The sequence below is a fragment of the Orcinus orca genome, chromosome 17, assembly GCF_937001465.1.
Source record: "Orcinus orca chromosome 17, mOrcOrc1.1, whole genome shotgun sequence".
In the NCBI taxonomy this organism is placed as follows: Eukaryota; Metazoa; Chordata; class Mammalia; order Artiodactyla; family Delphinidae; genus Orcinus; species Orcinus orca.
The window spans coordinates 79,376,665-79,404,254 of record NC_064575.1 but is presented as its reverse complement, the minus strand read 5'-3'; the positions used below and the strand labels follow the sequence as shown (position 1 = coordinate 79,404,254).

Below are 27,590 nucleotides of genomic sequence, written 5' to 3'. Positions count from 1 at the left end.
CAATAGGACACTGCTGTCCAAGCCAGCAATACCAGTGGGACATGGGTCCCGAGCCAGCTTTGATAAGGACAGCCTGGGGACTTAGCATATGTTGGGCTTAGATCAAGATGCTGAGAATAAAAAGATGAACAAGACAGATGCCTGTCACCCCAGTCACCTACATATTATTAATGAAAAAGAAATAACGTATCTGGTACTGATTCTATGCCACTTAACTTTACGATAATAATAATTAGCTGACGAGTGTTGAATGTTTATCGAGTTCTCTTTCTACTCTCCGTGGCTATACCTTCATGACCTCATTCAATCCTCAATCACTCCAGGAGTGGGGATCGTTAAAACCATTTTACAGAGGAGGAGACTGAGGGTCGCAGGGGTTAGGAAGCTGTCTAGGGCCGCACAGAGCCAGGCAGTGGGAGAACTGGGGCCAAACCAGATCCCTTGGACTCTGTGGTGCTTGGAATCACCTCTGAGCTGGGCTCACCGCCGGCCCCGTCTCTCCATCAGCAGGTGTCAGATGCCCGCCGAGACCCAAGCACCGCGGGTCTGGGAATGCAGAGCTAGCAGGACACATCCCTGGCTGGGGAAAGGGCCCGAGCTGTCTCAGGAAGCTGTGCTCTGGCTGGGTTCCTTGTTTATCTTTTAAAAAGATGATTGTTTTTTTTCATAAAGGCCCCAGTATTTGCCAAGGAGAGGGGGAAACCATTCCAACTCTAACAGGACAGACTTTCAAGCCGGGGTGATCCTGGCTTCTCATTTTGAAAGTGTGTTTTTGCCAAGTTTGGGACGGCTCTTGGGGACAGGGGGTTTGAAGGGGTCTCCCTCCCCCTGCTTCCCAGCCCATCGTGGCCACTGTGATATTTCATTCCTTCCTGGAACATTCCGCCAGGATGAGGGAGCCCTTTCCTCCCACCGGCGTGATATTCAGAAGCGGAACACACTCCCTGTTTTTTGGGTTTTTTTTCCAGCAAAGGCAATGGCACTGCAGTTGGCCAGTTTGGCTTCTTGGTAGCTGTTCTGAGCCAGACATGGGGGCTGGGACGTTGACCACTGGCTAAAGTGGAGCCCGAGGGCTGTTTGGGGGTTTTTAGTATTTGCACCATATCCTTCCTTTCCAGCCCCAGCCCTGGAAGAGGAAGACCTCTCTTGGGGGTCTAGTGTGTGTCAGGCACTGGGGTCTTATCCTGTGTAGTTGCTGTGTGTAACCCTCACCTTGGCCTTGTGACTCTGAAGCTCCTGGCATCCTGGTTACAGATGAGAGGTCTGAGGTCCAGTGGCTCCGCTACCCTTCCAGGGCCACACAGCTAGGAGGTGGCAGATGGGTCAGCCTAGGTCCCCCAGGTCTAGAGCTTCTCTCGCCTATGGGTTCCTGCCTGACACTGAAGTTGGCCAACACACATTTATGGGGCTTCTGCTGTATGCCTAGCATTTACAGAGCTCTCACTGTGTACCTAGCATTTATGGAGCTTCTCCTGCACAGCTAGCATTTATGGAGCTCCTGCTGTATGCCTAGCATTTATGGCGCTCCTGCTGTATACCTAGCATTGTCGATAGGAGCAGGTAGAGAAGAGAAGGTCAGTATATTCAGAGAGAGGAAACTGGCTTAAGAGGGAAAATCTACAGAGTGATATAGTTTGAGGTAAGCAGATGCTGGCATGTAGACTGGGAGCTCAGTGTGTGTTTAGAAGTCCTTTACCGAGGACTTGGTGAACTGAGGCCTGACAAAAGCTGGGAGTACGTGGGATCTTTGTTCAGATGCATTTTCTCCGCATCTCCTGTGCCCCGGGCTCTGAGAGTAAGGAATCGATGACCCTGCCTTCCAGGGCCCCAGGTTCAGTAAGTAACTGGAGACAGGTAACCGCCGTCCCATCAAAGGGGCGTCCTCAGACCTGAGTGCCAGGGAGCCCACACTGCTGCTCCGCCCCCAGGGCAGTGGGATTGGCCTGACCTTGTCTGGCTACTATGAACGCCGGCTTTCTAATCCCTCTTTCTGTCCTCCCAGATCTCCGGATGGACCCAAGCCCTTCCAGACATGGTGATGTCTCACCTCTTCGGGAAGGTGAGCAGCGTGGCCTGTCGTTGTGTTGTTCAGTCGTGTACTGCCAGGCATGTAGAGCGCAGAGACGGCCCAGGCACAGCGAGGGGCCGCTCCGTCTGACCCTCCTGAAATAGCCCATCGTTACTCATTCACAATCGTCACTCCATTCCTTCTCTCTTGCTCTCCCTTTAACAGAAGTCTTTTTTTAACAGCTTTGTTGAAGTGCAGTACACTGCACATATTGAAATTTGACAAATTTGACAAATTTTGACATTCTTAAAACCATCACTGAAGCCATCACAGATGACTAACGAAATACCGTAACCCCCAGAACTTGCCCTGTGACGCTTGGTAATGCTTCTCTCCTCCTCAGGTAGATTTGGGTCACTGCAGATCCATCCGCATTTCCTGGATTTCTGTGTAAACAGTATCAGTACGCGCTCTTTTCTCTTTAAATCTGACCTCTTTCACTCAGCGTTAAAGTATTTTGCAATCCATCCGTGTCATTGGGCGAGTCAAGAGTGCGTCCCTTTTTAGTGCTGAGTGGTGTTCTATGGTATGGGTGTACCAGAGGCTGCTTCTCCGTTCACCTGTTGATGGACATTTGGGTTCTTTCCAGTTCTGGGCTATAACAAAGCCTACAGCAAACACATCCATGGAATTTGCTGTGCGTCGGCCTTGGTCCTAAGGACTCTATGACCCGTATGAGGAGGACCTTTTATTCCTAGTTATGGATCTGTTTTTTTCCCCAGTTGTACACGGGGAAGCTGAGACCAGAGAGGTTGAGTGAGCTGTGTGAGGTCTCACAGCCAGCGAGAGGGGCTGGGATTGGAACCTATGAGTATCGCTCCAGTGTGGGTTCCGGTAACCACCTGTGCCTCTGCTGGTGCCTGGCTCTCAGGCGGGTTGTGGTGCACTTATCCCCACTGAGCATGGGCTGAACCAAGCCCCTGGCAGCACGCGAGTGGTGTGTGGTTCTGCCCTGCCACCCGGCCAGCGTGGCCCCTGACTCTGGCTTTGTACCTCCTGCTGGGCTGGAGGATGTACTGCTCTGATGCAGGGGTGTGACGTGGCCTTCAAGTTGCCCAGCTTGAGGTGACTTGTCTGTTCACTGTGTGTGGCCTACACACCACTGTTTGCTCCTTAGCTGAAGAGTGACCGTCTGGCGTGTGACCATATGACACCCAGGGAAGCAGAGGTTTTGCTGGGCTGCTGAAGTGTGCACTGTGTTTGGTCCTTGTATTAGTTTCCTGTGGCTGCTGTAACAAAGGACCACAAACTGGGTGGCTTAAAACAACCGAAATATATCCTGTCTCAGTTCTGGGGGCCAGAAATCTGAAACCGAGTGCTGGCCGGGCCACACTCCTCCCGTGGTCCTAGGGGAGGGACCTTCCTTACTTCTTCCGGCTTCTGGTAGCCTCAGCCTTCCTCGGCTTGTGGTGTCTCACTCCAGTCTCTGCCTCCATCTTTGCGCGCTTTCTCTGTGTCTGTTTCAAATCTCCTTCTGTCTTACAAGGACACTTGTCACTGGATTTAGAACCTACCGGCATAAGGCAGGATGACCTCATCTCTGGATCCTTAACTTAAATTACGTCTGCAAAGACCGTTTTTCCAAATAACGTTCGCAGAGTCCAGGAATTTGATGTGAAACATGTCCTTGGGGCCACCTTGTAGCCTACTAGAGTCCCCTTTCCTTTCTCATGCTTCCTTTCACAGTGTGCAATACATTTTCTCCACCCTGAGTGTATAATCTGAATCTGACAGCAATATGGGAAAGATCAGAGCCAGCATCTGTGTTTTCCTGGAAGAGGGGTGTCAAGTATAGAGTAAGAACTTTGCCTGACTGTACCCCAAATTACCTGGGGTATATGTTGGTACCCCCAAGTTGCCGCAGCTGTGTTTCAATCTGTAACCCCAGCACAATTCCTCGGACTATTTTTTTCCTGATGTTTTTTGGGGAAAAGCTGGTCTCTTTGTTGCTTCAGTGACCGTGGACTGTCTTGACACAGCTCAGGGAGACACTGGGCCCCCTTTTCTCCCTCTCGCTCCTGATCTGGTTGTTGTCAATCACATCAGGCCCTTTCATGAAAACTGTAGCATCCGCTGTTGCACAAATGAGAAACAGAGCAAGCTCATAACTTGTTTGTTTGTCCCAGCTCACATTCAAAAAGGAACCAGGGAGAGGGAAGGCTGAGGCCAGCCTTCTGCAAAGGTCTGGTTGGCCCTCCTGGAAATCAACATTGCCCTTCATTCCGGCAACTTCCTGTTGCATGAGTTGGTTTTGTTTTGCAAACATGAAAAGCTTCTTTTCACCTCTCCCCATTAAAAAGAAAATAATAGTAATTGCTAACAGTCGCCTCCATGCTTACTCTTGACAGTGGGCTTTCCAGAGTGGCCAACCTCTGATAAATCCTACAATTTGATGAAGGCGGGTAATGTCATCCCCACTCTTTTTTTTAAAAGGGAGCTGAGGCTCAGAGAGGTGAAGCACTCGCCCAATTAAGGGGCAGTGACGGAGCCGAGAGGACCGACTCCAGATCAAAACTCCTGAAGTCTGAGCCCAGCAGGGCGTGCTAGCCCCCCAGCTTTGCGTTCCCTCCGCTCCCAGCTGATATCCAGACATCAGTCTGCATCTGGGTGCGGCTCCCGCTTTCCTGAAGGTTCCCTCAGGCTCCACAGCAGGCTCGTGGCATAGGCATTACTGCCTTCACGACGTAGCTGGATAACCCGAAGAATGGTGAGGGTAGTGACCGGCCCGTGGTCGCAGTTCCCACGAACGACATTCTCCCCTCTGTCAATGCAGGAGGAAATGCAGAATAACGTGGAGGTGGTCCACACCTGCCGCCAGCACATCGTGAATGACATGAACCCCGGCAACCTGCACCTGTTCATCAACGTCTACAACAGGTACCAGGATGCCGCTGGGCCACACGATTTGTCAGGCTCCTTTTGTAGTTCCGGAACGAACATGGGGCAAGAGAGGAGGGATTATAAAATTAATATAAGATGCAGCCCCTGAGCAAATAGATGAACAGAACAAGGGTGCCCAGTAAGGGCCCCTGGGAAGTCAGGTGCCTCCTGGAGTTTTGAGTGCTTTGCAAGGAGCAAACTGAACTTCTACTCCAGACCACCAGGGGCGCACGCACGAGTGGGAACAGTCACATCGCAAAGGGTTTGCGTCCATGCCTGTGCCAACGCTGACCCTAAGGAAGGGCCGGATGTGGGGAGAGCTGAGAGGGAGGCAGCAAAGCCCTGGGGGAGGACGGGAAGAATCCAGGGAGGCTGCTGGGAGGTGAAGGAGTCACTCCAAGGATAAGGACACACAAGCATGGTCTTTGGCGAGGGCGCAGCCCTCTTAAGGATACCTGAGTGCTGGTCTGGGGCTCAGCTAGGGGAGGGGACAGCTCGGGGCCCCTGGGAGCAGCCAGGGGTTCTGGAATCTCCAGGGAGCTCAGCCTGCGGCTCCCACAGAGGGGGCAGGAATAAGCCTCCTGGGCTCTGTGTCTCTCACATGCTAATAACTTGGCTTCATGAAGGGCATTCGTGTCCCTTTTCTCTTACCCTCCACCCAGCCTCTCAGTGCAGGGGTGACTGGTAATGGCCCCAGCGTGTAACCAAAGACACGGAGGCTGAGTGCTCATTTATTCAGCAAGCGCTAAGTGAGGACTGGAGAGGGCAGGCTTTCAGCTGGGTAGTGGGCACCCAGAGGAGACGAGCAACAACCCCTCGCTGCCCCACATGCTGCAGGGACGAACTGGTGCCTCTGAAAAACCCTATGATGGGGGTGCTCTCACCATCATTTCCTGCTGAGGAAGTGAAGGCACAGAGAGGTTCGGCATCCTGCCCAGGGTCACACAGCTAGGAAGCAGAGGAGCGTGACTTGAATGCAGCCGGGCTGGCTCCGGGCTCTCATGGTGGGAGCTGCCAGGCAGGGAGAGGCTGGTGTCCGTCTGCAGGGGAGAGTAATGGAGCCACACTGGGTACATTGGGAGACCATGGGAGGGTTTAAAACGAGGGAGTGAAAGGATCAGGTCTGAGTTCTAAAGAGTTGGTTTGGTTACTATGTAGAGGACTCAGAGTTGGGAGCGAGAGTGAGAGTGAGGCTAAGAGAAGAACCTGGACACCATTTGGGAGGTAGAGGCTCCTACGAGGGGGGACGGGAAGCAGGGACCCTCTGTAGAGGAGGGTGCGATTTGTACATAAAAGGAAAAAAGCACCTGGGGGACAATGAGGTGGGGTCCATGAGTCCCGCTGTCTCTGAAGCCACTTCTATGGACCCAGAGAGGCTGGGGTGGGATGTAGGTGGGTGTTTGCCAGAGCGGCCAGTGCAGGAGTTCCTGGGATTGGCTCGGTGGGAGGGGCTTCCTCCAGGGGAGGGTCTGCTGATGTACAGGTATGTTTGTTGTTTGTCTGTAGCCGGCGGGACCTGGAGATTGAGCGGCCGATGCCCGGAACCCACACGGTCACCCTGCAGTGAGTTGCCCTTCTATCCTGCACCGTCTCTTTAGCTGTGCTTACCGTTGCCAGCAGCGCCTTAGTTCTGAGTTTGGCAGGACTGCCCCCCTTGTGCTAGGACAGCCCAGTCAGCGAGAACTGCGTGGATTCTGCCCAGGGCTTGGGCACAGCCCAGCCTCACTCGTCTTCCCCTTGTGCAGGAATTTGGTTTGTAGGGTGTCCCTGAGAGCTGTGGGGGGAGGCTTGGACCTCCAACAAGGAATGCTAATAACCACAGCTGGACAGAATTTATGAAGCACCTACGCTATGCCCAATGCTGTGTGAGGCTTCGCTTCACAGAGCCTGGAGATGAATAAGACATAGGACCCACCCTGAAGTGCGCTATAGAGCTAGAAGGCAAAGACAGTTGTGGGTGCAGCCACCTGGATTCCAATAGTAACAACTATGTCTTTTTATAGTTCCTTAAGTGAACCGTATTATTTGACACCTGAACTTCGCACATGCCATTTTCTCTGTCAGGCATGTCGTTTTCATCTCTGTCTTTGATTGCTGGCAAAGTCCTACTCATCCTTCCTCGCGGAGAGGGTGCTTGAAAATAAAACATCAGGGCATAGAAATTCTCTGGCTGAAATTCATACTAAGGTGTAAATGACTACTAACCCATTTTTTCCTAAGAATAAAGCAGAGGATAGAGAATGAAGGTAGTAAAAAGAGCCAAAGATACTGGCGAAAACAAAGTCAATTTTTTTTTTTTTTTTTTTAAGAATTCTGGCCCCAGCCTGGCAGGGCTGGGAGCATGAGAATCTCTCAGTGAACCTTGTGTTAACTCCCCCTTGTCTCCCTGCCCCCAGGTGTCCTGCTTTGTTGGTGGTTGGGGACAGTTCTCCTGCTGTGGACGCTGTGGTATGTAGAAATCAACCACTGGTTTCTGTGCTTAACTCAACGGTCCAATTTTAGTTACCTTGGTATGAAGTCTCCCTGCCCACCCTCTTCCCCTCCTCTGCTCCCCATCAGGGCAAGTGACATCTTCTAGATGCCATATTGGCCTTTGGTCAGAGGGTCCAGCCACCAGCCTCCTTCCCTGGTGACTGCCAGCCCTAGTTGCTTGGCATGGGGCTTCTGTCTCCTCTCCCAGGCCCCCTCACCTGCCTCCCATTGGCTTGTTTATACGGGCGTGTTTCCGCTTGGCTTCCTGGCTAGGAGACTGTCTGCGTGTTTGGGAATCAGGTGGAGCTTTCAGACCTGGTTGGAGCCTGATCCGTCTGGTGGGGCAGACAGGCATCTGGGGGCGGGGCTTAGGAAAGGTTTTCTGGCTCGTTTCACCCCTTAATTCCCACCTGTGATGTGGTGGAGGCAAAACAGGACTCCATCTTTCCAACACCCCCATAGCCGAGGACACGGGAGACTTGGGGGCTAGTGGGCAGAGTCCTCGAGTAGTGACATGCCTTGTGCAGTAGGCTAGAGCAGGGTCAGCAAATGTTCATTTAGTAGAGACCTGGGGAATCCAAATGAACCATGAATTACTTGCAATCTAGTCCACTGGACATAATCATAAGATGCATCGATAAGGATATATTCTTTACATTAAGGGAGGTGATAATTCTACCATAGGCATTTTGAACATCACACGTTACGGGCGGGTATTTTGCCCACTTCTAGATGCACTTTTAAGAGGGTCATTGACAAACTGAAGAAAGAAACCATCCTGGTGGGTATGATTTCATTTGAAGAATGGTTGTTGGGACTGGGGTTGTTGAATCTGAAGAATTACTGGCAGCAGCTGGTGAAACAAGCCCATTCGTTTAGTAGCCGTTTCTGGAGCACCTTCTACATTTTAGCTCATCTTCACAACAGCCCTTTGAAAAAGATATTATCCCCATTTTATTGATGAGGAAACTGAGGCTCAAAGAAGTTAAGTAACTTGTCCAAGGTCACATAGCTAGTGATGGTAGGGCTGGAATTTAAAGCCACATCTGTTGAATCCCAAAGCCCACATTCTTTCTTCCATGACCGTAGGAATACTGGAGCTCCTGGTGATGGTGGCAGGGTGGCAGGGAGAGGGGGAAAATTTATGACTTTGGCTCCAGGTAGACAATTTGCAAATTTCTTCTCCCTCTTCTTGTCTAGGTGGAGTGCAACTCGAAACTGGACCCAACGAAGACCACTCTTCTCAAGGTACAGGGAAAATGATGGAGGGTTACATTTGTTCTCTCAGAAATCCCTAAGTTTCCTGCAAACTTGAGTTGTGCCTGATTATGGCAAAGCTGGTGGTCAGAAATCACAGAAATGGTGAATTAATGTGTCTGTTCACAAACATCTATTGGGTGCTGGCTGGTAACCCAAGGCTGCAAAGATGAGGGGATCCCTCTCTGGTACCCCAGGAGTTTACGGGCTGCCGGCCGTGGTGCTCTGAAGAGGGATGGATAGGAATTGTGTGGGTGGGGCCTGATTCTAGACAGACTGTCCCCACTGCACCACCCTGCCCTGCTGAATGGGCCCCTGGAGTTCTGTCGCTGCATTCCCGTTGGGCTGAAGGCTGCCCCAAGTTAGCTGACCTTGAGGCTAGCCCTTGGGATTTAGTCTTGAGACTCTGGGCTGTAGGCTGGCCACAGCCCCACTCAGTCTCACCGAGACCTTCCAGTCCTATTTCCCCATCCTCACCTCGCTGCCCAAGTGCTCCAGAACCCTGGGCTTTGGATAAGTATTCACACATGCCTGGAATGGCTTTAAGCAGTGATGATGGCTTTGGGTTTGGTGATTTACTAGCAACTCTGGAAATTATAGCATTTACCAAGCGTGGCCAACCAGGAGCCCCATCAGGCCTGAAGCCTTGAATCCTGCAGTTTCCTTCTGAGGGGTCTTTAAAGAGATTGTGTGTCCAGGGCCTCGTGCAGTGAATGCTTTCCGGTCAGACAGACCCTGGCCAGAACTTTGCAAGTTCCTCAAGTTCTCTCTGGCCCAGTTTCTGCCTCTAAAGTGGGACAGTCGTCCCTTCCAGGGTTTTGGGGGAGCAGAGAAATCATCTACGGGGCCTAGCACAGCGCCCGGCCTGTTGTAAGCTGCAAGTAATGGTTAACGCCGAGACGGATGGTAACCAAAGCAGGTGCGCCAGGTGAGGTGGGTGTTTCCCCACCTGTAACATGTCCAGGCCCCCCTCAGCAAGGCAGGCCCGGGGCAGGGCAGCGGGCAGAGTGGGTGCCCATTTGGAGCTGGTCCACAGAGCCGGCATCCCCTCCACGTGAGGCCTTTGGCACTAACCAGCTTTCTTTCTCCCAGATGGCGGATTGTGGCGGCCTCCCACAGATCTCCCAGGTGAGTTACACCTGTCCCCGCTCCCCAGGTGGAGGACATGTGCCTCTGGGACCCGTTACCCCCCTTTCCCTCACTGCCTGCTGGCCGCCCACCTTGCTGCTACATCTGATGACACATTTGGACCTGCTACCGTTTATAAAAGGTGCTTGCATGTCAGGACTTGCTTGGTCGTCCCCCAGAAGCCCCTGTGGAGTAGTTGATGCTGGCGTTCACAGGGGTGAAGGGGTTTGCCAAGTGGACACAGCTTGGCAGTCGTGCATCAGAATCTAGGTGTGTCTGACCCCAAAGACCACAGGCTTCCGCTGGAGCCACAGGCTCCTGGAGCCCAGGGGCAAAGCAGGGAGCGCAGAGAGGAGATGGACCAAAGGGTGTGTTTCTGTGTTTGTGTGTGTGTGTTTGTGTGTGTGTGTCTGTGTGTGTGCATGCACATGTGTATATGTGTGTATGTGAGGGTGTATATGTATACATGTATGCATATGTGTGTATGCACGTATAAACATATCAATCATTGTACTGTGTTTGCTGCACAATAACTGTCCCCTCCAAGTCTCCACCCATAAATACCACCCCCCAACCTAACAAGTGAATGAATTTTTTATCTCTTCTTATAATTTTCTATCATTACAGTTTTGCACTCTATCTTACTATGAAATATTTTGTGCATTTTGGGTTGTCTTTTCCACCAAACTGTCCCCTAACCTTCTTTCTCCCTCCAGTCCTGAAAGGGACTTCAGAGCTTCGGTAATCCAGCGATTTCTCAATCGGATGTGTGCCTTTTTCTAGCTCTAGGTGCCCCCCCCAGTCCTGACCAGTCCCGCTGAGCTCCCTGGGAGCCTCCCTTGCAGAGTGAGCGGCACAAGTGGCCTCAGGTGGCTCTCTTAACTTCTGTTTCCAGTGTCTCTCTCTGCTCCCGCTGGCAAAGAACAAAATATTTTCAACTTTTTATCTGCTGTTGTGTTTTGCCCAGTTGATAGCTGGAGTAGCCAGAGAAGGATGGGATGTCTCAGTTTCTAGAGGGAACAGATGGCTTTCCAGTAGAGCCCTGCTTAGATGTAAACAGGATTAATACCTGCACACTAGTGACTGGTTCATCCACCCAGCCCGCTTGACACTGCTACTGAGACAGTGCAGCATAAGTTGGCTGCAGGGAAGGGGCGCCATTTTTCTTTCCACCTATACTTCCTTCCTCCCTTTATTCCTTTCTCTACTTGAAATGAGAGAAATCTAACTCTATCCTTAGTGAAAACACGTTTTATATGTCATGGCAGGAGCTGAGCTAGCCCAGGCTCCCAGGAGAGCAGCCCAATGAGGACCAGTAACTGTGTAATCCCTCCTCCTCCTGCCCTTGCAAGTTGGGCGTTCCCATCCTTCATTCCATTCAATCCTTGCAACAGTCTTTAGAGGAAGGAAGAGCATGCATTCTATCACAGTCACAGAAGGGAAACTGAGGCTAACAGATGGGAGAGATTGCCCTTGGTCACCCAGGGGAGCCGAGTTTGGGCCCAGATATTCTCCTTTCCAAGCCTGTCCTCTTGTTTCTGTCCGCCATGTTGAACACAGATGTCCCTGCAACTCTCGTCCCCTTCTTACAATCATCACGTGACCCCCAGAGGCCAATTGCAGCACAGGCTCTTCTTTAAATGTCACTTGGCTCTTTGAGAACAGCGGCAGGAGCTGGTGGAGGTGGGCAGGGACACTCCCTCCCCGATGACTGCTCACCAGTGAAATGAGAGGGTGTGAGAATAGACCCAGGACATTGCATTTAAGAGTTGGAATTAGGGCTTCCCTGGTGGCGCAGTGGTTGAGAGTCCGCCTGCCGATGCAGAGGACACCGGTTCGTGCCCCGGTCCGGGAAGATCCCACATGCCGCGGAGCGGCTGGGCCCGTGAGCCATGGCCGCTGAGCCTGCGCGTCCGGAGCCTGTGCTCCGCAACGGGAGAGGCCGCAACAGTGAGAGGCCCGCGTACCGCAAAAAAAAAAAAAAAAAGAGTTGGAATTAATTAACCTGCGAATATGGCCTTCACCTCCCGTTTAGATTAAATTTTTGAGTGTAATTGGTAGAACTGGGTGTGTTCTCAGCATTCCCAACTCATTTTACTTAAAGTAGCCCAGTTGATTGATTTGTCTGTCCACCTATCCATCTATCCATCCATCCATTCATCCATTCATCTATTCTTCCTTCTTTGACCATCTTTTTCTTTCCTTCCATCCATACAGCCTCTCTTTTCATTAATCTATCCATCGTCCTTCCTTCCTTTTTTCCTTCCTTCCATCGATCTTTTTTCGTTTTCATCTATCCATTTATCCACCATCCTTTCATCCATCCAGCCAGCCAGCCAGCCTGCTACTGAGGCTGAGAGTAAACTGTTATGGGGTTTGGAAAGCCCTGGGTTAATATACAAGACCACTGATTAATCATAAGACCTTGGACGGATTATTTATCTCTCCAAGTCTGCTCAGCTGTGAAACATATATGAAGATGGTACTAACCTCATAAGGCTGTTGTCGGGAAGATGAGATGATGCTGCAAAGCCCTTAGCACAGTGAGTGGCTACTACATTCTAGACCCTGAGTTGGACACATCACTTTATCCAATGATGTCTTCTTTAGAGAAGCCTTCAGGAGTAGGTGTGGCACTCTGCCCATATTTTAGAGGTGAGAAAACTGGCTCAGACAGGTCATGTAACTTCTGGTCAAAGCTAATTTTGGTCTCCATAATTATCCCATAGTCTTTCCTTTCCTTTCGTGTTTTGTCCTATCCACCTGAGGTGGCCTTCTGTCTTGGGCCAAGCTCTTTAATGAAGGTGACCACAGGCACGGCTGCATGATCTGGACCTCTGGTGACTGACAGCACTTCCCGTCTTTTCTCTTGCAGCCGGCCAAGCTTGCCGAGGCCTTCAAGTACTTCGTGCAGGGCATGGGATACAGTGAGTATGGCCTTTCCTGGCAGGCGGTGGGTTGAAGGGCAGATGTGGGAACTGGAACCAGGTTGGGATGAGTACAGTATTCTGTATCACCTTGGCCAGCTTCAGCCTTTTTGCAAACTGGGCAGGTCAGGGAAGAAGTATTTAGGTGTGTGGAGGATGGGCCGCAGGGCAGGGGTTCCAGTGTCTCCTCATACCACAGTGCCTCATTCTCCCTCCATTGTTGAACAGAAGCTGTTTCACACCAGGGAATGTGTTAAGGTTTAGGTGAGGATTATCCCTCTGAGCACCAAGAAGACAACAAACAATGAGACCATGAAAATCTTTTAAATTTTGGTTACATACTTTCTAAGAGACTTGTAGTGATGGCGATGCTGGTAAAATGGCAATGATGATGATGATGATGGTGGTGGTGGTGGTGATGATGAAAGATTAATAAATCCTTTATTTTTTTCTTATTTAATCATCACAATAATCCTAGGAGATCCTCTTATCCTCATTTACAAATGACGAAACTGAGGCTTTGAGAGATTAAGTAAGGAGCAGAGTGGGGATCTGTGAAAGTTCTTTGAAAACTGTGAAGCTCTGAACAAGTGGGTGATAAAGCCACTTACATTCAAGACAGAGCATGTCTTTGCTAAATCATTAGATTTGGGAATTGAAGGATAAATAGAAGCACAATTAAAGAACTTGGAGCTTCTCGCGTTATGATTATCGTTTATTTACAGACATTTATTCACAGACACATTTTCAGAAATGCGGTCCCATGACCAGGACAGACAACACCAAGTGTAAGCACACTGCTGGGCAGCAGCCACCGTTGGTATATGTTGGTGTGTCGGCCACGGTTCCGGCCCCGGTGTGGTTCTTTGGGTTCTTTGTCTGCTGCCTGGAATTATAATTCATGTGCCCACCTTCACAAGGAAGTGAGCGTCTCATCACTTCCCCCCTTTTTTTTTTGCTGAGGCTTAAACCGTTTGCTCATTTAAAATAGTAATGTTATGTTTGGTCAACTGGCTGCAATGTAGTCTTAGGTTGGCCTCAGCCGTCTTTAGTTTCTGGAGTGGCTGAGAGTGGACGAGCCTGATTTACATGCTTCGGACAGGATCCCTGTCCCAACGTGCCCTCTTCCAACAGAAAACATCTGCTCGTGGGTCTCCTGCCTTTCCAGCCTCTCTCCCTCTGAGGAACTGTGCAGGCAAAGGCAGTAACTGGAGAAGGCCTTCATTTACCTTGCAGCCATGAATTGCAACTCGTTTGTCTTGGACCTGCCCTGGGTTTAGATTTCTGCTTTGAAAGTGCATTCTGGGGAGAAAGGAAGTGAAAGGCAGGCCTTGTTTTCCCCCCCACATAAGCTTCTATTTCCAGAAAGCTGAAGCATCCTGCAGGTCGTAGGGAAAGACAGCAGAGCGAGCTGGAGGCATCAACTAAAGACAGAGTAGTCATTCATTTACTGAGTGTCTGCTCACAGCAGTGGGCAGAATGATGAGCCCCCAGCACCCATGACACCATGCTAGGGTCACCAGAGCCCCACAAGGTCAGTAAGCCCCCAGATCTGGGGTCAAGAAACAGGGGCTCAGAGAGAATATGTGAGCAACAGATATAGGACTGATCCCAATTTTTCTCCAGATTCAGCAACTAGCTCTGTAAGAAGAGGATTCGGTACAGCAAGAATGAATTCTGTCTGTGGGTGTCTGCCACAGAAAGCCAACACCTGTGCCCACTGAGTGAACAGTGTAGCCCTTACATGCCTGTGTGTTTATCAGCTGCCTCAGTGTGTGATATCCATTATTCAGTATGGCCTTGGCAATGACGCTTCAGTCGGGTGGTGTAGTAGTTTCCCAGGGCTGCCATAACAAATCCCCACAAACTGGGTGGCCTGGAACAACAGAAATTTATTCTCTCACAGTGCTACAGTTCTAGAGGCTAGAAGTCCAAAATCAAGATGTGGGCAGGGTCACGCTCCCTCCAGAGATTCTAAGAAGAATCCTTCCTTGCCTTGTCCCAGCTGCTGGTGGTTGCCAGCAGTCCTTGGCTTTTAGCTGCATCACTCTGACCTCTGCCCGGTCTTCACATGGCTTCTCCCCGTGTGCACCTGTGTCTCCTCCTCTTAAGAGGAAACCAGCCATGGCATCAGAGTTCACCCCAACCCAGGGTGACCTCATCGTATCTAAATAGATCTGAAAAGTCCTTATTTCCAAAGAAGGTTACAGTCTGAGGTGCCGGTGGACGTGAGTTTGGGGGGATGCCATTCCACCCAGTACAGGCGGGGCAATTTTTTGTCTTCATTCCACCTTGTAAGCCACCTGCTGTGTTCAAGGGCATTTTAAATCCTTTGGAAGGGACAGTGCCGTTGATAGCACCTGGGAGCTCGCAGGTTTCCTGGAGGGAGAGACGACAGCTGACCACTCTGTGTGGCCTTGGTTTCCAGTCTGTGGCGTGCGGGGATTAGCCTGGCCAACCTTGAACGTCCTCCCCGCTCTGGTCATTGTTGGCCTTACAGGGTGGTGGGCACACACCCCGGCGCTGCTACCAGGGCGTCAGTGGTAGTATTCCCATTTTATAGGGGGGGCCGGGGGCTCAGAGAGGGACACTCCCAAAGCCCCAGAGCTGGGATTCAAGTAGCAGGTAGCAGACAGAGCTGGGATTCAGACCAGCTGTGGGTTCACGCCGCTGTGGGATCGCAGCCAGTCCTTACTCCACCTGGGTCTTGCGCTCCACCTCTGTGGGCAGAGACAGAAACGATGCGGAGCCCAGCAGCCGGATGGCTGCGAGGATGGACAGGAGCAAAGGTGCCCAGGCGGGTGGGGCGCACAGCAGGCAGCATCCCCGGTGTGCAGGTGCTTCCAGCGCTGGCCCATCCCCTCACGGGTCTCTCTCCTCTCTCGCAGTGCCCTCCGCCAGCATGACGCGCCTGATGAGGTCCCGCACAGCCTCAGGCTCCAGCGTCACGTCCCTGGAGGGCGCCCGCAGCCGCTCCCACACCAGCGAGGGCGCCCGGCTGGACATCGTCCCCAACTCCGGCGGCCCCGGGAGCAGCGCAGGGCCCAACTCCACGGAGGTGTCCTGCTAGGTGGCCTTGGGGACGGCCGCCCCTGGACTCTGGGATCAATCGCTGTAGCTGCCCCTCCTCCGGCCCCTCCCCGCCCCTGCCTGCCAACCACATGTAGCTCGGTATTAATCCAAAGCTTATTTTGTACGAGTGAGCTCTGGTGAGGACAAAGTGAGATTGGGTTTGTGGAGGGCTCCCCTTCCGGCGAGGGCGGGGTGGAGTGGACCAAAGGGAAAGAAGCATCTCAGTGTCCTGTTTCCACTAGCGAGCGGCCTAGAGGCCACTGTCTTACCCTCCCTCAGAGACACCAAACTGCCAAAAACAAGAAACACAGAGCAAACACTTGATCAATCCAAGGCTAGGCTGACCTGAGCATCCTGGCGCGAAGGGACGTTTTGTTGGAAGCCCAGCCCACCTACTTCCTGTTTCCTTTCCAACTAAAGAAAAAACAGACCCAGTTTCTGGAAACCAAACCCCTTCTGATTTGGAGAGGGGGAGAGGGGGGAATGGTGGCGAGCTCTTTTAGCAAAGCCAAACAGGAAGCGGGGAAAGAGGTGGAATTTATGCAGCGGCTCCGAAGTGTTTGGAAGAGCAAATCTCTGTCGTGAACTTGAAGAAGTAGATTTTTAACGTCTGCGCATATATACACTTATCAGTGCCGATGCCAGAAGCCTGTTTTTCTGGCATTTTTTTAATGGACAACAGAAGCAGGTGACAAAATCTCCCAGTTTTTCAAAGAGACGGTCTTGGCAAACGTTTGGTATCGGGGGTTTGAGGCTTTGATTCTGCTGCCTGCCTCTTCCTCCACGTCACCTACTTCCTACCCCAAATACATGGACGAGTGATCATTTCATTCATGGGGAAGATCGTGTAGATTTGTAGCTGCTGCTTTGAAATGGAGGGCCATGCCTGGCTGTGCTGCATCTCCAGGTAGCGGCCGGGGGACGGGGGCAGGGGCATTGAGGTGGGCTGGTATTTTTGGTTATTAGATGTAAAGGATTCCTCGTGGTTGTGATGGAGTCCAGTGCAGTTGTGATTTCAGTTGATCCCATCTGGTTCCCAGGAACCATGTGTGATTGAGTTAAATCTAGCTTCCAATCTTGGACAACCTGGGTTGAATCTGAACTTGACTGCCAAACATTTCTGACCTGGTGACCTTCCGGGATCTTCAGATAGAACTGTTCGCTCTTGTAGGGGGTGGGGATTCCCTTGGGGAGTGGTGGCCCAGAAGATGCAAGGATTCTGGAATGTGTATTCCATGGGATTTCCTTCCCTCTCCCGCCTTCCTGCCCCTCTACCCTCTCGCTGAACCGGGTGGCATCACTGACATTTCTGGGCAACGTCAGCGTAGCTGTCAAGTTCCTGTACTACTTACTGCCTTTTGATTTTTACTTTGGCTAACCGTGGATCTTCTTATAGGAAGTTTGATCAGAGTGAAGGGAACATTGTGAGTCAGCCGCCGGGGCCTAGTGGTTACTGGGAGGAATAGTCAAGCCTTCTAGGTAGCTTGGGGGGAATAATGACTCAGTTTACCTGCGACCTACCCCCTGGGAGGCAGAAATGGCTGAATCAGAACAAGAAACTGTTGTGTACAAGTCTTTCCAGAGGAGTTTCTTAATGAGATATTTGTATTTATTTCCAGACCAATAAATTTGTAACTTTGCAGTGGCTTGTGTCCTTTTCCTCCGCCTGAGAGGTCGTGCATTGGGATGGGTCTTTCTTACCTGGGGCTTCCTACCACGTGCCCCTCACCTTTGGAATTCTTTGCTTTACAGCATCCCTGTCCAGTAAAAATATAATACGAACCACAGATGTAACTTCAAATTTTCAAGTAGCCACATTAAAAAAGGTAGACACAAGTGAAATTAACTTTAATAATTTAACCGAACATATCCAAAGTATTATCACTTCAACATAGGATCAATGTAATTATTAAGGTATCATGCATTCTTTCCTTCCTACTAAGAAATCCAGGGTGTGTTTTACATCACAGCACATCTCAATTCGGACCAGCCCTGTTTCAAGCGCTCAATAGCTGAATACAGTGACAAGGGGATCAAGCTTTTCAACCTGTAATTAGAAGGAAACATCTTTTTCACATTTTATTTTTATTATAGAAAAGCGTGTGGAAAGACCACCCAGTGACAATCCCTGTAATGCTTCTGGCCCTTGTATTTTAAAAAAAAATGTAGACACAACAGGTTTCAGTACCACCTCCCATTTCTATTTAAAATTAGTTTAAAATTTTCAAAACAGTTGCAAAGATAGTACAGAGAGTTTCCATATACCCCACCTCCAGTTTCCCCTATTATTGTTATCATCTCATGATACTACAGTGCATTGGTCACAGCTGAGAAATCAACATTGATAGATTACTATTAACTAAGCTCCCTACTTTCTTGGGATTTCACTAGTTTTTCCCTGTTGTCCTTTTTCTGTCCCAGGATCCCGTCCAGATACCAGGTTACATTTCGTCATCATGCCTGCTTTGCTTCCTCTGGCCTGTAAGAGATTCTCAGACTATCCTTGCTTTTGATGACCTTGACGGTTTTGAGAAGCCCTGGTGGGGCATTTTGTAGAATGGCCTTCAATTGAGGTTTGCGTATATGGTTTTCTCATGGTCCAGTTGGGGTTCTGAGTTTTTGGAATGAAGACCCTGGAGGCTCAGTGCCATTCTCATCACCTCGTGCTGTCAGCATGATGGGCCAACGTGATTGAACACGGATGAGGTTGACTTTGATCGCCTGGCTGAGGTGGTGTTTGCCAGGTGTCTCAACTGTTAGGTTACTTTTTCTGCTTTTCCATACTTGTTCTTTTTGTTGTTGTTGGTGGTGTTTTTTTTGCGGTATGCGGGCTTCTCACTGCTGTGGCCTCTCCTGCCACGGAGCATAGGCTCCGGATGCGCAGGCTCAGCGGCCCCATGGCATGTGGAATCCTCTCGGACCGGGGCACGAACCCGTGCCCCCTGCATCGGCAGGCGGACTCCCAACCACTGCGCCACCAGGGAAGCCCCATACTTGTTCTTTGGAAGCAAGTCCCTAAATGCAGCCCACACTTAACATCCCCCTCCTTTTTAAACAACTATCTTACTGTTTATTATATTGGTTTTTTTCTTCGCGTACCTTGAAGAGTTTCTTAGCATAATTAGCTATAAACACTGTTGCAGCCTGCACCATCATGCAGCAAGTGCCTGGGCAGGGAAGGATGAGGTGACCGTGTGTGGTGTGCCCGTCAGGAAGGGTTTTAACGCATGAAATACAGCACATAACAGTGCAAAAGAAACCACTGATGGTGAAGTGTAGTTCTCCAAATGTTCCGATTGTGTGACGTTTCTTTATTAGTAAGTTAAATAGTGATGTGGAGGCAGGTCTCAATATAATTTCAAGGTAGTGATGAGCATCATAGCAGTTCGAGAAAACTGCCACAACTGTGGTAAGAAAAATACATGTGATTTCAGCTGGTGACATTAGGGTTTGTGGCCCACAATGCCACACTGCAATTAGAGATTAGTAAAAACAAAGATTCGTTTCCCCCCATCCAAGCACACGACCCCTGAATTTAACCCAGGGATCCCTGGTCCAAGGACCCGAGGTTAAGGAGCCCTGCTGTAGATGCAGGAGGAGAAGCGTGTAGGCTCATCCTTATTCTACATTCACAATAAGGGCCTTTTCCGTGACGGATCCTGTGTGAGAGTCAGGAGCAAAGGAAAGGCAGGCATAGAAGAGCCAGCAGGGAATCACCATGGCAGTGGGTGCACGTGTGGCGCAGAGACCCCCTGGACCTGCCACGATCAGCTCCCTGGAGCTCAGGCTTCCATCGAGAGAAATGAACTGTTGCAGGTGTTTGCATGTATCAGATGCTATTTAGAGATGGTTTGCCCAGAGGCTGTTTTGCCAGCTGGGGATCTATTTCTGTTTTCCTAGCTGCTTATTTTGGTTTCGATCCCCAGACCCTTGGGTGTCAGCAGCAGCTGGGAGACAAGTGTGCATCAAGACCAACCACGTGCAGGCTCTATAGGGGCAACAGAGGCCCATCTGCCACCTTCCTCATTCCGCTTCTCAGACACCACCTCACTATCGGTCACTGGATGGGTCCCTAGATATAGCTTAAATCCATCTTGGGCTTCTCAGGCTGCATGCAAACCCTTCAACTGTGTTCCACATGGAATCCAAGGGCAGAGGGGAAGCTTGGCCTTATGGGTTTGGAGATGGGGTTAGGGAGGGGGCCTAGTGAGCAGATGAGCCTCCTTCTTTCTAAGAACAGATTTCCCTGCATCTCTAAAGCATAAAACGATGGGATCCTTGACCTTCTGGTTCTTGGACCTGGAACTAAACAGGTCTTTGTGTCTTTCAAGGGTAAGAATTGAATGGGACCAGCTTGATTCAAGTGTCCAGCCGCTGTCCAATCAACTATGAGCATAAGAGCATCTCGAGATAACTGCCATCATTGTGATAATATATGTGATTTCAACTGGTGATGTTAGGGTTTGTGGCCCACCTTCAGGTCGGAGGAGACGCTACATTGCAATCAGAGGTTAGTTCACACTACTCCCATCCCCTCCCTCACATACACACGGCAGGATTCCGAGTAGCTGATGTAGCTGTAGCCGGTGAATTGCTATGTGCTTTGCCATTAAACCCACTGACAGCCAAACTCACTGTTGCAGGAAAGGCCCTTCCTCATTCCTGCTCCGAGAAATTTCCTGAACACCCCGCCCTCCCCAGGAAGCACTGACCATATGACCTCGTGACGAGGGCACCCTGCAGAGAATGCATCACTAATAATAGTAATATGTAGCGTTTATTATAGTTTCTTTTCCCTTTTTATCTTTATCTGCTTCACAGATAAGAAAGCCAAGGCTCACAGAGACGAAATGGCTTGTGCAACCATTTCTAAAATGGATTACGTCCCTCTTGTCTGGAAAACAGTTGGCTGAGAACGTGACTAATGCAGCCACCTACTGACGTCTTGGGACTGTAGAACATTGGTTAGTTCCTGGGACTAAGAAACTGGAGGACCTTGTGGCTTTTACTGCCTATGGGGACATCTGTCCCTCCATTCAGTAGTCCCACCCAGGCGGTGACCAGCCTTTACCGTATCTTTCATCTGGTTCTTAATTCTTCTGTCTCCTCCTTTGCTGGCAGGCTGACATTTTTCTCATGGCCATCAATAAGCCAGGTTTAGCAGCTTCCTTTTCCTCTTTATGGGATGGACTAAGAAACCCACTTTCGCTAGTGGTGTGTGAAAAACAAGATTTAGCATGGAGATCTGGAAACATTCTTTACGGCATATAATATACGAAACCATACCTGGGTTTGGTGCCCGCCTTTTCATCTCCTTAGAATCATTTTTGCTCAGTTCTACATTGGAAAGAACCCAGGTTCAGCTGGAACTGGGACCTCTGAATACATAGGATGCTTCTGCATCTTCATTTCATCGGTGGAGGGTGAGAGAGAACAGTGGCTTCTCTGCTATATGCTTTTTAACCTTCATAATAAAATGCTCTGGCCATTTTCCCTGAATCCCATTTTCCCAAACCTTCATCCACCTGATATCATCTGAAATCTTTCCCAGAGTCCACACAGGCACCTTAATTGGAGGCATCCATTGGACTCCACGATCTGAATTCCAATTTTGAAAAAAGTATGTTTCAGGATAGAAGTGTACTTGGAAATGATTCATGGGGCAATTATTTTTGTACTGGAATGGATTCTCCCCTAGACTTTATTATAATAACATAACGTGTTTGGGGTTGATGAGGGGGATTTAGCTGGAAGGTATCAAGGGCACCATTCCCTTCATTTACTCAGCCATCTGCACACCTGTTCATAGAGCTGAGCGTGTGCTACGCACAGCACTGGGTTTGGGAGACACGGAAAAGTACGGCACCCTTCCTGCCTTCAAGAAGCCGGGGGCTTAATCAAATTACAGCATAAAATGAAAACATAAAAAGTTAAGGGATCGAGAAGCATAGGATGGAAATATTAAAGCATTCAACTGAATATCGGTGACACGTTTCCTTTACCTTGGCGATAGGACTGAAAATATGCAGACACAAACACTGACTTCAATTCTTCCCATCGCCTTGCGGGTTCTTCCCAGTTCATAAGGAAACCGACTCAGCTAAATAAGAGATGGGTTTGTTAAGTGCTTACCACGTACCAAGCGCTATTCTAAAGCTGGTCGTGCATTTTGGTTATCACATCATCACCCCCACAAGGAAGGTACTGTCCTATTTTGCATTTCACAGCTGAGGACGCTGAAGCACAGATCGGTTAAGTGAGGAATTCCAGTAAAGAATAAAAGACAGTAAGGTCCACCGGCCTCCCAAAGTCAGAACTGGTCCCATTGCGTCCTGCAACCCTCCTTATACTTCATTTCACTCCCCTTGGTTCCCAAGGCAGCTGGCAATGGATCTCTATCCACCCATCCCTCCATCCATCCAACCCCTGCTACCCAGTCCCTGACACGTACGAGGCTCAGAGGATGCAGTCATGGTCTCTGACCTCCAGGTACCCACAGGGCAGTTGGGGATATAAAAAGGCATGGAATAAATGAGTAAGTGAATGAATGCCAAATGTTCATTTTATATTTACATGAGATGTCTTTTGGCCTGGACACATTTGTACCCCTGGTGTTTTCTACATGCCAGAATTCATATTTCTCAGTGCATTTCCAAACTTTTAGCTATTTTTATTGTCATGTATAAAATATCTGGGACCTAATTTCCACCATCTGCACATTTATTGAACGTGTTCAATGTTCCATCATTGCCTCATAATAACTGAATATACAAGAAAATTCACCCAATCCAGTAAGTCACTTTGCTGATGATATATTGCTTTAAGGGGAAAAGCTATAAACAGGGAATTTGAGCAATGAAAACCCTTCACATTAAATAAACACGTTCCATGCTACACAAATCATGAGAAAAATGAGGACTGTTGTAAAACATGACAGATTGCCCAAGTGCTACTTTTCCTCTATTGGGAAATTCCAAGACATTTCTTCATATGTATTTTGTAGTCACCAAAATGGCAGTAGGAATACTTAAATATTAAGTCATAGTCTGAAAACAGACACACACACACACACACACACACACATATATATATATTTACACATACATACAACACGTATGTGTATGTGCAGAAATACACAGCTGGCCATTCTGACCATTCATGATTCCCAGCTGTGCAGGGTTATCATTGCAGTTACTTTGGATCAAGGTAAGTCTTTAAAAATCAGTGACCTGATTCAGTATAATAGTCACAGGCTACATTACCTCCCCACGATCTCTAGGTATACACAGTACTTACAATGTCAGTGAGAGTCTAGACAATCATATCACTTGAATCGACCTTCTTTGATCACTCTCTGAATCCCTTTCAAAGTTAAAATTGCAGCTATTGTCAGTAAAGCACGTCTTGTGCCTTTTGATTCGGACGTCAGACTAACCTTGGTGTGCAATCCTGGTCTGTAATTCATTAGCTGGTAAGACATTGAGCAAATAACTTAACCTCTAATAGCCGCAGCTATCTTATTTCTAAAATGGTAAATGATAATAATGCCATATCTCATAGGTTTGCTCTGAGGATTAAATAAGACACTGCAGTAAAGCACCCAGTATAAGGCCTGGTAAGTGCTCAACAGATGCTAATGATAAGGTTTAGCAAGCATCGGTGGTTCAGTAAATTCAGGTTTCCTCTTTCCCCTACACACCTACACACACACGAGATGTTCACTCCAAGCACCTACATGAATTTCTTCACCAAAAGTTGACAAATCTTTAGCATACCTTTCCCTTCCCCCAGAACATGGGGTCACAGAGGACTAGAGTGGCAAGCTTCCTGCTCTATTTTAGCCCCCCGCCAACGTGACACTCCGATAGGGCTCATTCAGGCTCTCCCCGGAGGCCTCCCCAAGAGCAAGGAAGAGTGGAATAAGCTGGGATTTGGGTCGCTACTTTGGGAGGCAGATTTCCCAGCCTCTTTGAGTCCCAGACTTTCCATTTATAAAACAGGCAAGAGATGCTTCCTCAAAATCGCTGTGATGATTAGTACTATAATTCAAAACTTAAGAGCGCTTGGTACCAAGCAAGCACTCTAAGTAAAGGGACAGCTTTTCATTATGATTATTACTTGTAACTTTTACTGACTCAGGGCACACCACGGCTGGGCCCATAGCTCCTTCCCCATGACTTCAAAACACGGGGCTGAGACGTTCCGTCTGGGGCCTGCATAGGACAGATCCATTTCTCAAACCGGAGCATTCCGGCCACGCCATCCCACCCATTCCCAGGATAAAACCCCCAATTCCACCAAGCAGGCTTCCTAGGATCTTGGAAGCCATGCTCACTTTCCCAAACTGGGAAGCAAATTCAGTAAGAACCTAGCTCTTGGGTGTCTGCTGAATTTCAAATGGGGTCAGCGTTCATCTAGTCTTTGTAGCTTGTAGGTGGCAGGTGATTTCTACGAAAATCCAACATGTTCCATGAAGACTCAGAGAAGAGATTATTCATGGGATAAATTCTCTTCACACAGGAATTCTTCTTTTGTTTTGTTTTTTTCCCAATAAAAATGTACACTTCTTTCAATAGTAAATGTCTTTCTACGGCATTTAAGACTTGGCTGATAAAAATCGGATTGTCATGTACCTTTGGAAGAAAGAGATCTTCTGAATACAAGTAGGAACATGTACACAATTTCCTTTATTCATCAAATACACATTGAGCACCACTGTATGCCTTGCATCGGGCATTCCGGAGGTCACCGTTAAGGAGGGCACATTCTCAACCCTTCTTCCCTGTCTAGGAATCCCACCCACAATTCGCCACCCAGAATTCCCTCATGAATAACCGCCCCATCACTCAGTCTGCAGCACTGGGTAACAAAATCATCTTCAAACACATATGAGAGCTGGTTCAGATCTGAAGGAGGGAACGATCTGTAGGGGATTCATGGATTTTGGTTTAGCCCAGATTCTGTTTGATGCTTAGGCACGTAAATAATCTGAAAGTCAGACACTCTCTTCTCTTGTGAAAAGAGCTAGAGAGACACCAAGAAGAAGCAAAAATGATGCGAGAATCGCCTGTCCTGACATGTTTTCCTGCTCTGACACATTTGGAAGCTCTAAAAGTAGAGGGAAAAGATGGGTTATAGAGTCACTTCAACTTGGATTTGCATTCCGACTCCTCCACTGGCCATCTGGGTGACTTCAGTCAAGCTCCCTTCCCTTTCTGAGCTTCTGTTTCACATATGTAAGAACAGAAATAGTAACGGGCACTTTTCAACACGGCCTCGAAGTTTCCATGAGCTAGTGTTAACGGTTACGTACAGCACTGAGAACAATGTCTGACACATAGAAGGTACTATATAAAAGAATTATAGCAGTAAATATTTATATTTTACTAATAAAATAAATAATAGCCTCATTTCCATTAATAGCAACTTTCTCTTCCTTTTGTTGAACAGCTTCAAGCCCTTTCAGCTTTTCATCCCTGTTAAATATACTTCTGTTTTGAAACAACTGGTTAACCTCTGTCTTTGTACCAGAACCGGGTTTTACGGGTCAGTAGACCCCCAGTCTGTGAAATGGGTCACTGAGGCAGAAAGAGACATGTCCTGGGCCCAGGGACCCTTGCCACCCTAGGCTGATGCAGACTGGACCCACTTCTTGTTTCTGAAACCACTTCTTGGTTTGACCCACACTCACGCTGGACCCAAGGCTCCCTAAGAGCACAGGAATGTCACAGGGCACCATTCTCAGGGGTCAGAGACATCACCCCAGGGGACTCCACCAACTCCCACGAGCTCCCGTGCAGGGAGAGGATCCAGAAGTGAGGAGCCCGGCCGATTGCCCAGCGCCCTGCCCTGTCCACGAGCAGCAGATTCAGTGCTGGAGTCAATCGCTCCTTCTGACAGTTGGCGGACCTTGCTCTGACCCTGGAGTATTGACTGGGGACTTCTCCCAGGAACAAGAAGGAAGTTTATCGTCTTGCATTTCTGACTGGGATGAACCCAACGTACACCCCTCACAGGGCAGGGGTGAAGAGAAACCTGACCTCAACAATGCCCGGAATAATGGATACAACTGTTTATTAAAAAAACCAAACCCAGACAGCAATTCACCTCACTTGGCAAATGCTGGGTGACCTTGGGAGGCACAAATCTTTGGAATGAGAGATACTTTGGTGTGCGGTGGTCACAACCGTCGATCGGAGTAGCTCTAAATCCCATCTATCCTTCTGAATGGACCCAGAGAGTCTTACGATTTGGTATTTAAAGAAGGAATTAGTGACACTGAATGCCTAGCTGATTCTGTTCCTTGAGACTTGGGCAAGATCCAGCCAGATGTCCAGTGACTTGGACAGGCCGGACCAGCCTCGGGTACTGACCAGAACGGCTGGAGACAGGCACTTTCCTTGGAGTGTGCGTGGAATTGTCCAGGAGAGCACCCATTGTCTGGGCTTGAACGGCACCACGATGGGTGCTTTGGGTGGTCGGAGACAGGAAAGGGGGCCACGGGTCCGGATCAGGGTTAAGGTGGACAGAAGAAGGCTCAGTGTGGGCCTCAGAAGGCTGCCTGCTTTACAAGCATGGGGCCAGGCCTCGAGCTCGTGTTTTGTGCCTGCCTAATTGGCAATTTCTGAGAAGTCAGGGTAGGAATCCAAGTCGGCAAAAATATCGTTGGGATTCCGACAGCTCAGGTTGCAGAAGCAAGCATTAATCCACAGGGCCTGGCGGGAGAAGCCAGGCCCGTCGGGACACTGGAAGGAGATGTCGATGGTTTTGGACTTGTAGGGGATGCAGCACCTGTTGTCCGTGCAGACCCCACAGTACTTGGGCCGGTACGAACGTGTGCTGGTGCAGCCGGCCAGTGTAAAGTTCACGGGCGCTTCTGGCTGGTACACGGCCAGACACTTCTTCCCTTCCTGCAGGAAAGGAGGTTTCAGTTGAGATGCTCAGAGGATCAACAGCCACTTTCTTCCCTCCAAGCCCTCAATTCTTCCCTTTTCACTCTCCACGCGCTCCGCCTCCCTTTCAGATTTGCGGCATCTTCCAACTGGGAAGGACCACCCCAAATACAGCAAGACCCAGTCATATTACGCAGGAGGAAACAACAGCACAGGAGGGGGCTGCCTTGCGGTGGTGGTACCTCTCAAGCTGCAATTTCCTTTCTCTCCTGTGTTCCTGCCTTGCCAATGCCCAGTCCCTGGTCAGTTTCACTAACACGGAATGCCTTTGCGGCCGCTTTAGCCAATCAAGTACCCCTCGCTGGTTAGGGGCAGAACCATCATGGCCTCCCTGACTGGGGGATGCATTTTACCCTAAACTCTCCTCCTCCTCTGCCTCTGACAGACTCTCCCACACACCCTTTCCATGCAATGTATTCATTCACAATCCACGCAACTGGATTGCCATTATCTAAAGGGAGCTCTGTCTCTCCACAGGGCTGTGGGCCACTCGAGATGGGGCTCTGTCTGTGTCCCTGCAGTCTAATTCTGTGCCTGGTGCACAGTAGGCACTTACTAAACTCACTGAATGAATGGTCGTCGGGGTCTACTATGTACCGGCACCATGCCAGAAACGGAGGTAGAGCAGATCCAGGCGATGTGGGGTGGGTCTGAGGCTTGCATGATTGATCTGAGAGCTCTGTTAGGCACATAATTATGGAAATGAACTTGGGTGGAAAGCATGAGGCAACAGCACGGGACGTGAATTCGTTTGGTGGTAAGCCCACCCCTACCTCGCATGCACCTGCATTCACCCAGCTTAGGACTCTCTGTCCTGTGGCTGGTAAATTTCCC

At 49.5% G+C, this 27,590-nt stretch overlaps 2 protein-coding genes across 3 annotated transcripts in view; one reads left to right on the top strand and one right to left on the bottom strand.

Annotated features, from left to right (window-relative positions):
• The window catches only part of NDRG1 (N-myc downstream regulated 1), a 55,382-nt gene extending 37,936 nt beyond the window's left edge, over window positions 1–17,446 (top strand). For both annotated transcript variants that reach the window (XM_049700324.1, XM_004265307.4), the window contains exons 9-16: window positions 2,003–2,059; window positions 4,842–4,945; window positions 6,455–6,511; window positions 7,345–7,396; window positions 8,621–8,668; window positions 9,770–9,805; window positions 12,681–12,732; window positions 15,621–17,446. In XM_049700324.1, the coding sequence (XP_049556281.1) occupies window positions 2,003–2,059; window positions 4,842–4,945; window positions 6,455–6,511; window positions 7,345–7,396; window positions 8,621–8,668; window positions 9,770–9,805; window positions 12,681–12,732; window positions 15,621–15,802 (588 nt within the window). In that variant the 3' untranslated portion in view covers window positions 15,803–17,446. The remainder of the gene's footprint in view (window positions 1–2,002; window positions 2,060–4,841; window positions 4,946–6,454; window positions 6,512–7,344; window positions 7,397–8,620; window positions 8,669–9,769; window positions 9,806–12,680; window positions 12,733–15,620) is intronic.
• Window positions 17,447–22,278: 4,832 nt separating this feature from the next.
• Window positions 22,279–27,590, bottom strand: part of CCN4 (cellular communication network factor 4) — a 32,775-nt gene continuing 27,463 nt past the window's right edge. Inside the window, exon 5 of the mRNA XM_033419755.2 lies at window positions 22,279–26,714. Coding sequence (XP_033275646.1) covers window positions 26,415–26,714 — 300 coding nt within the window. The 3' untranslated portion in view covers window positions 22,279–26,414. The remainder of the gene's footprint in view (window positions 26,715–27,590) is intronic.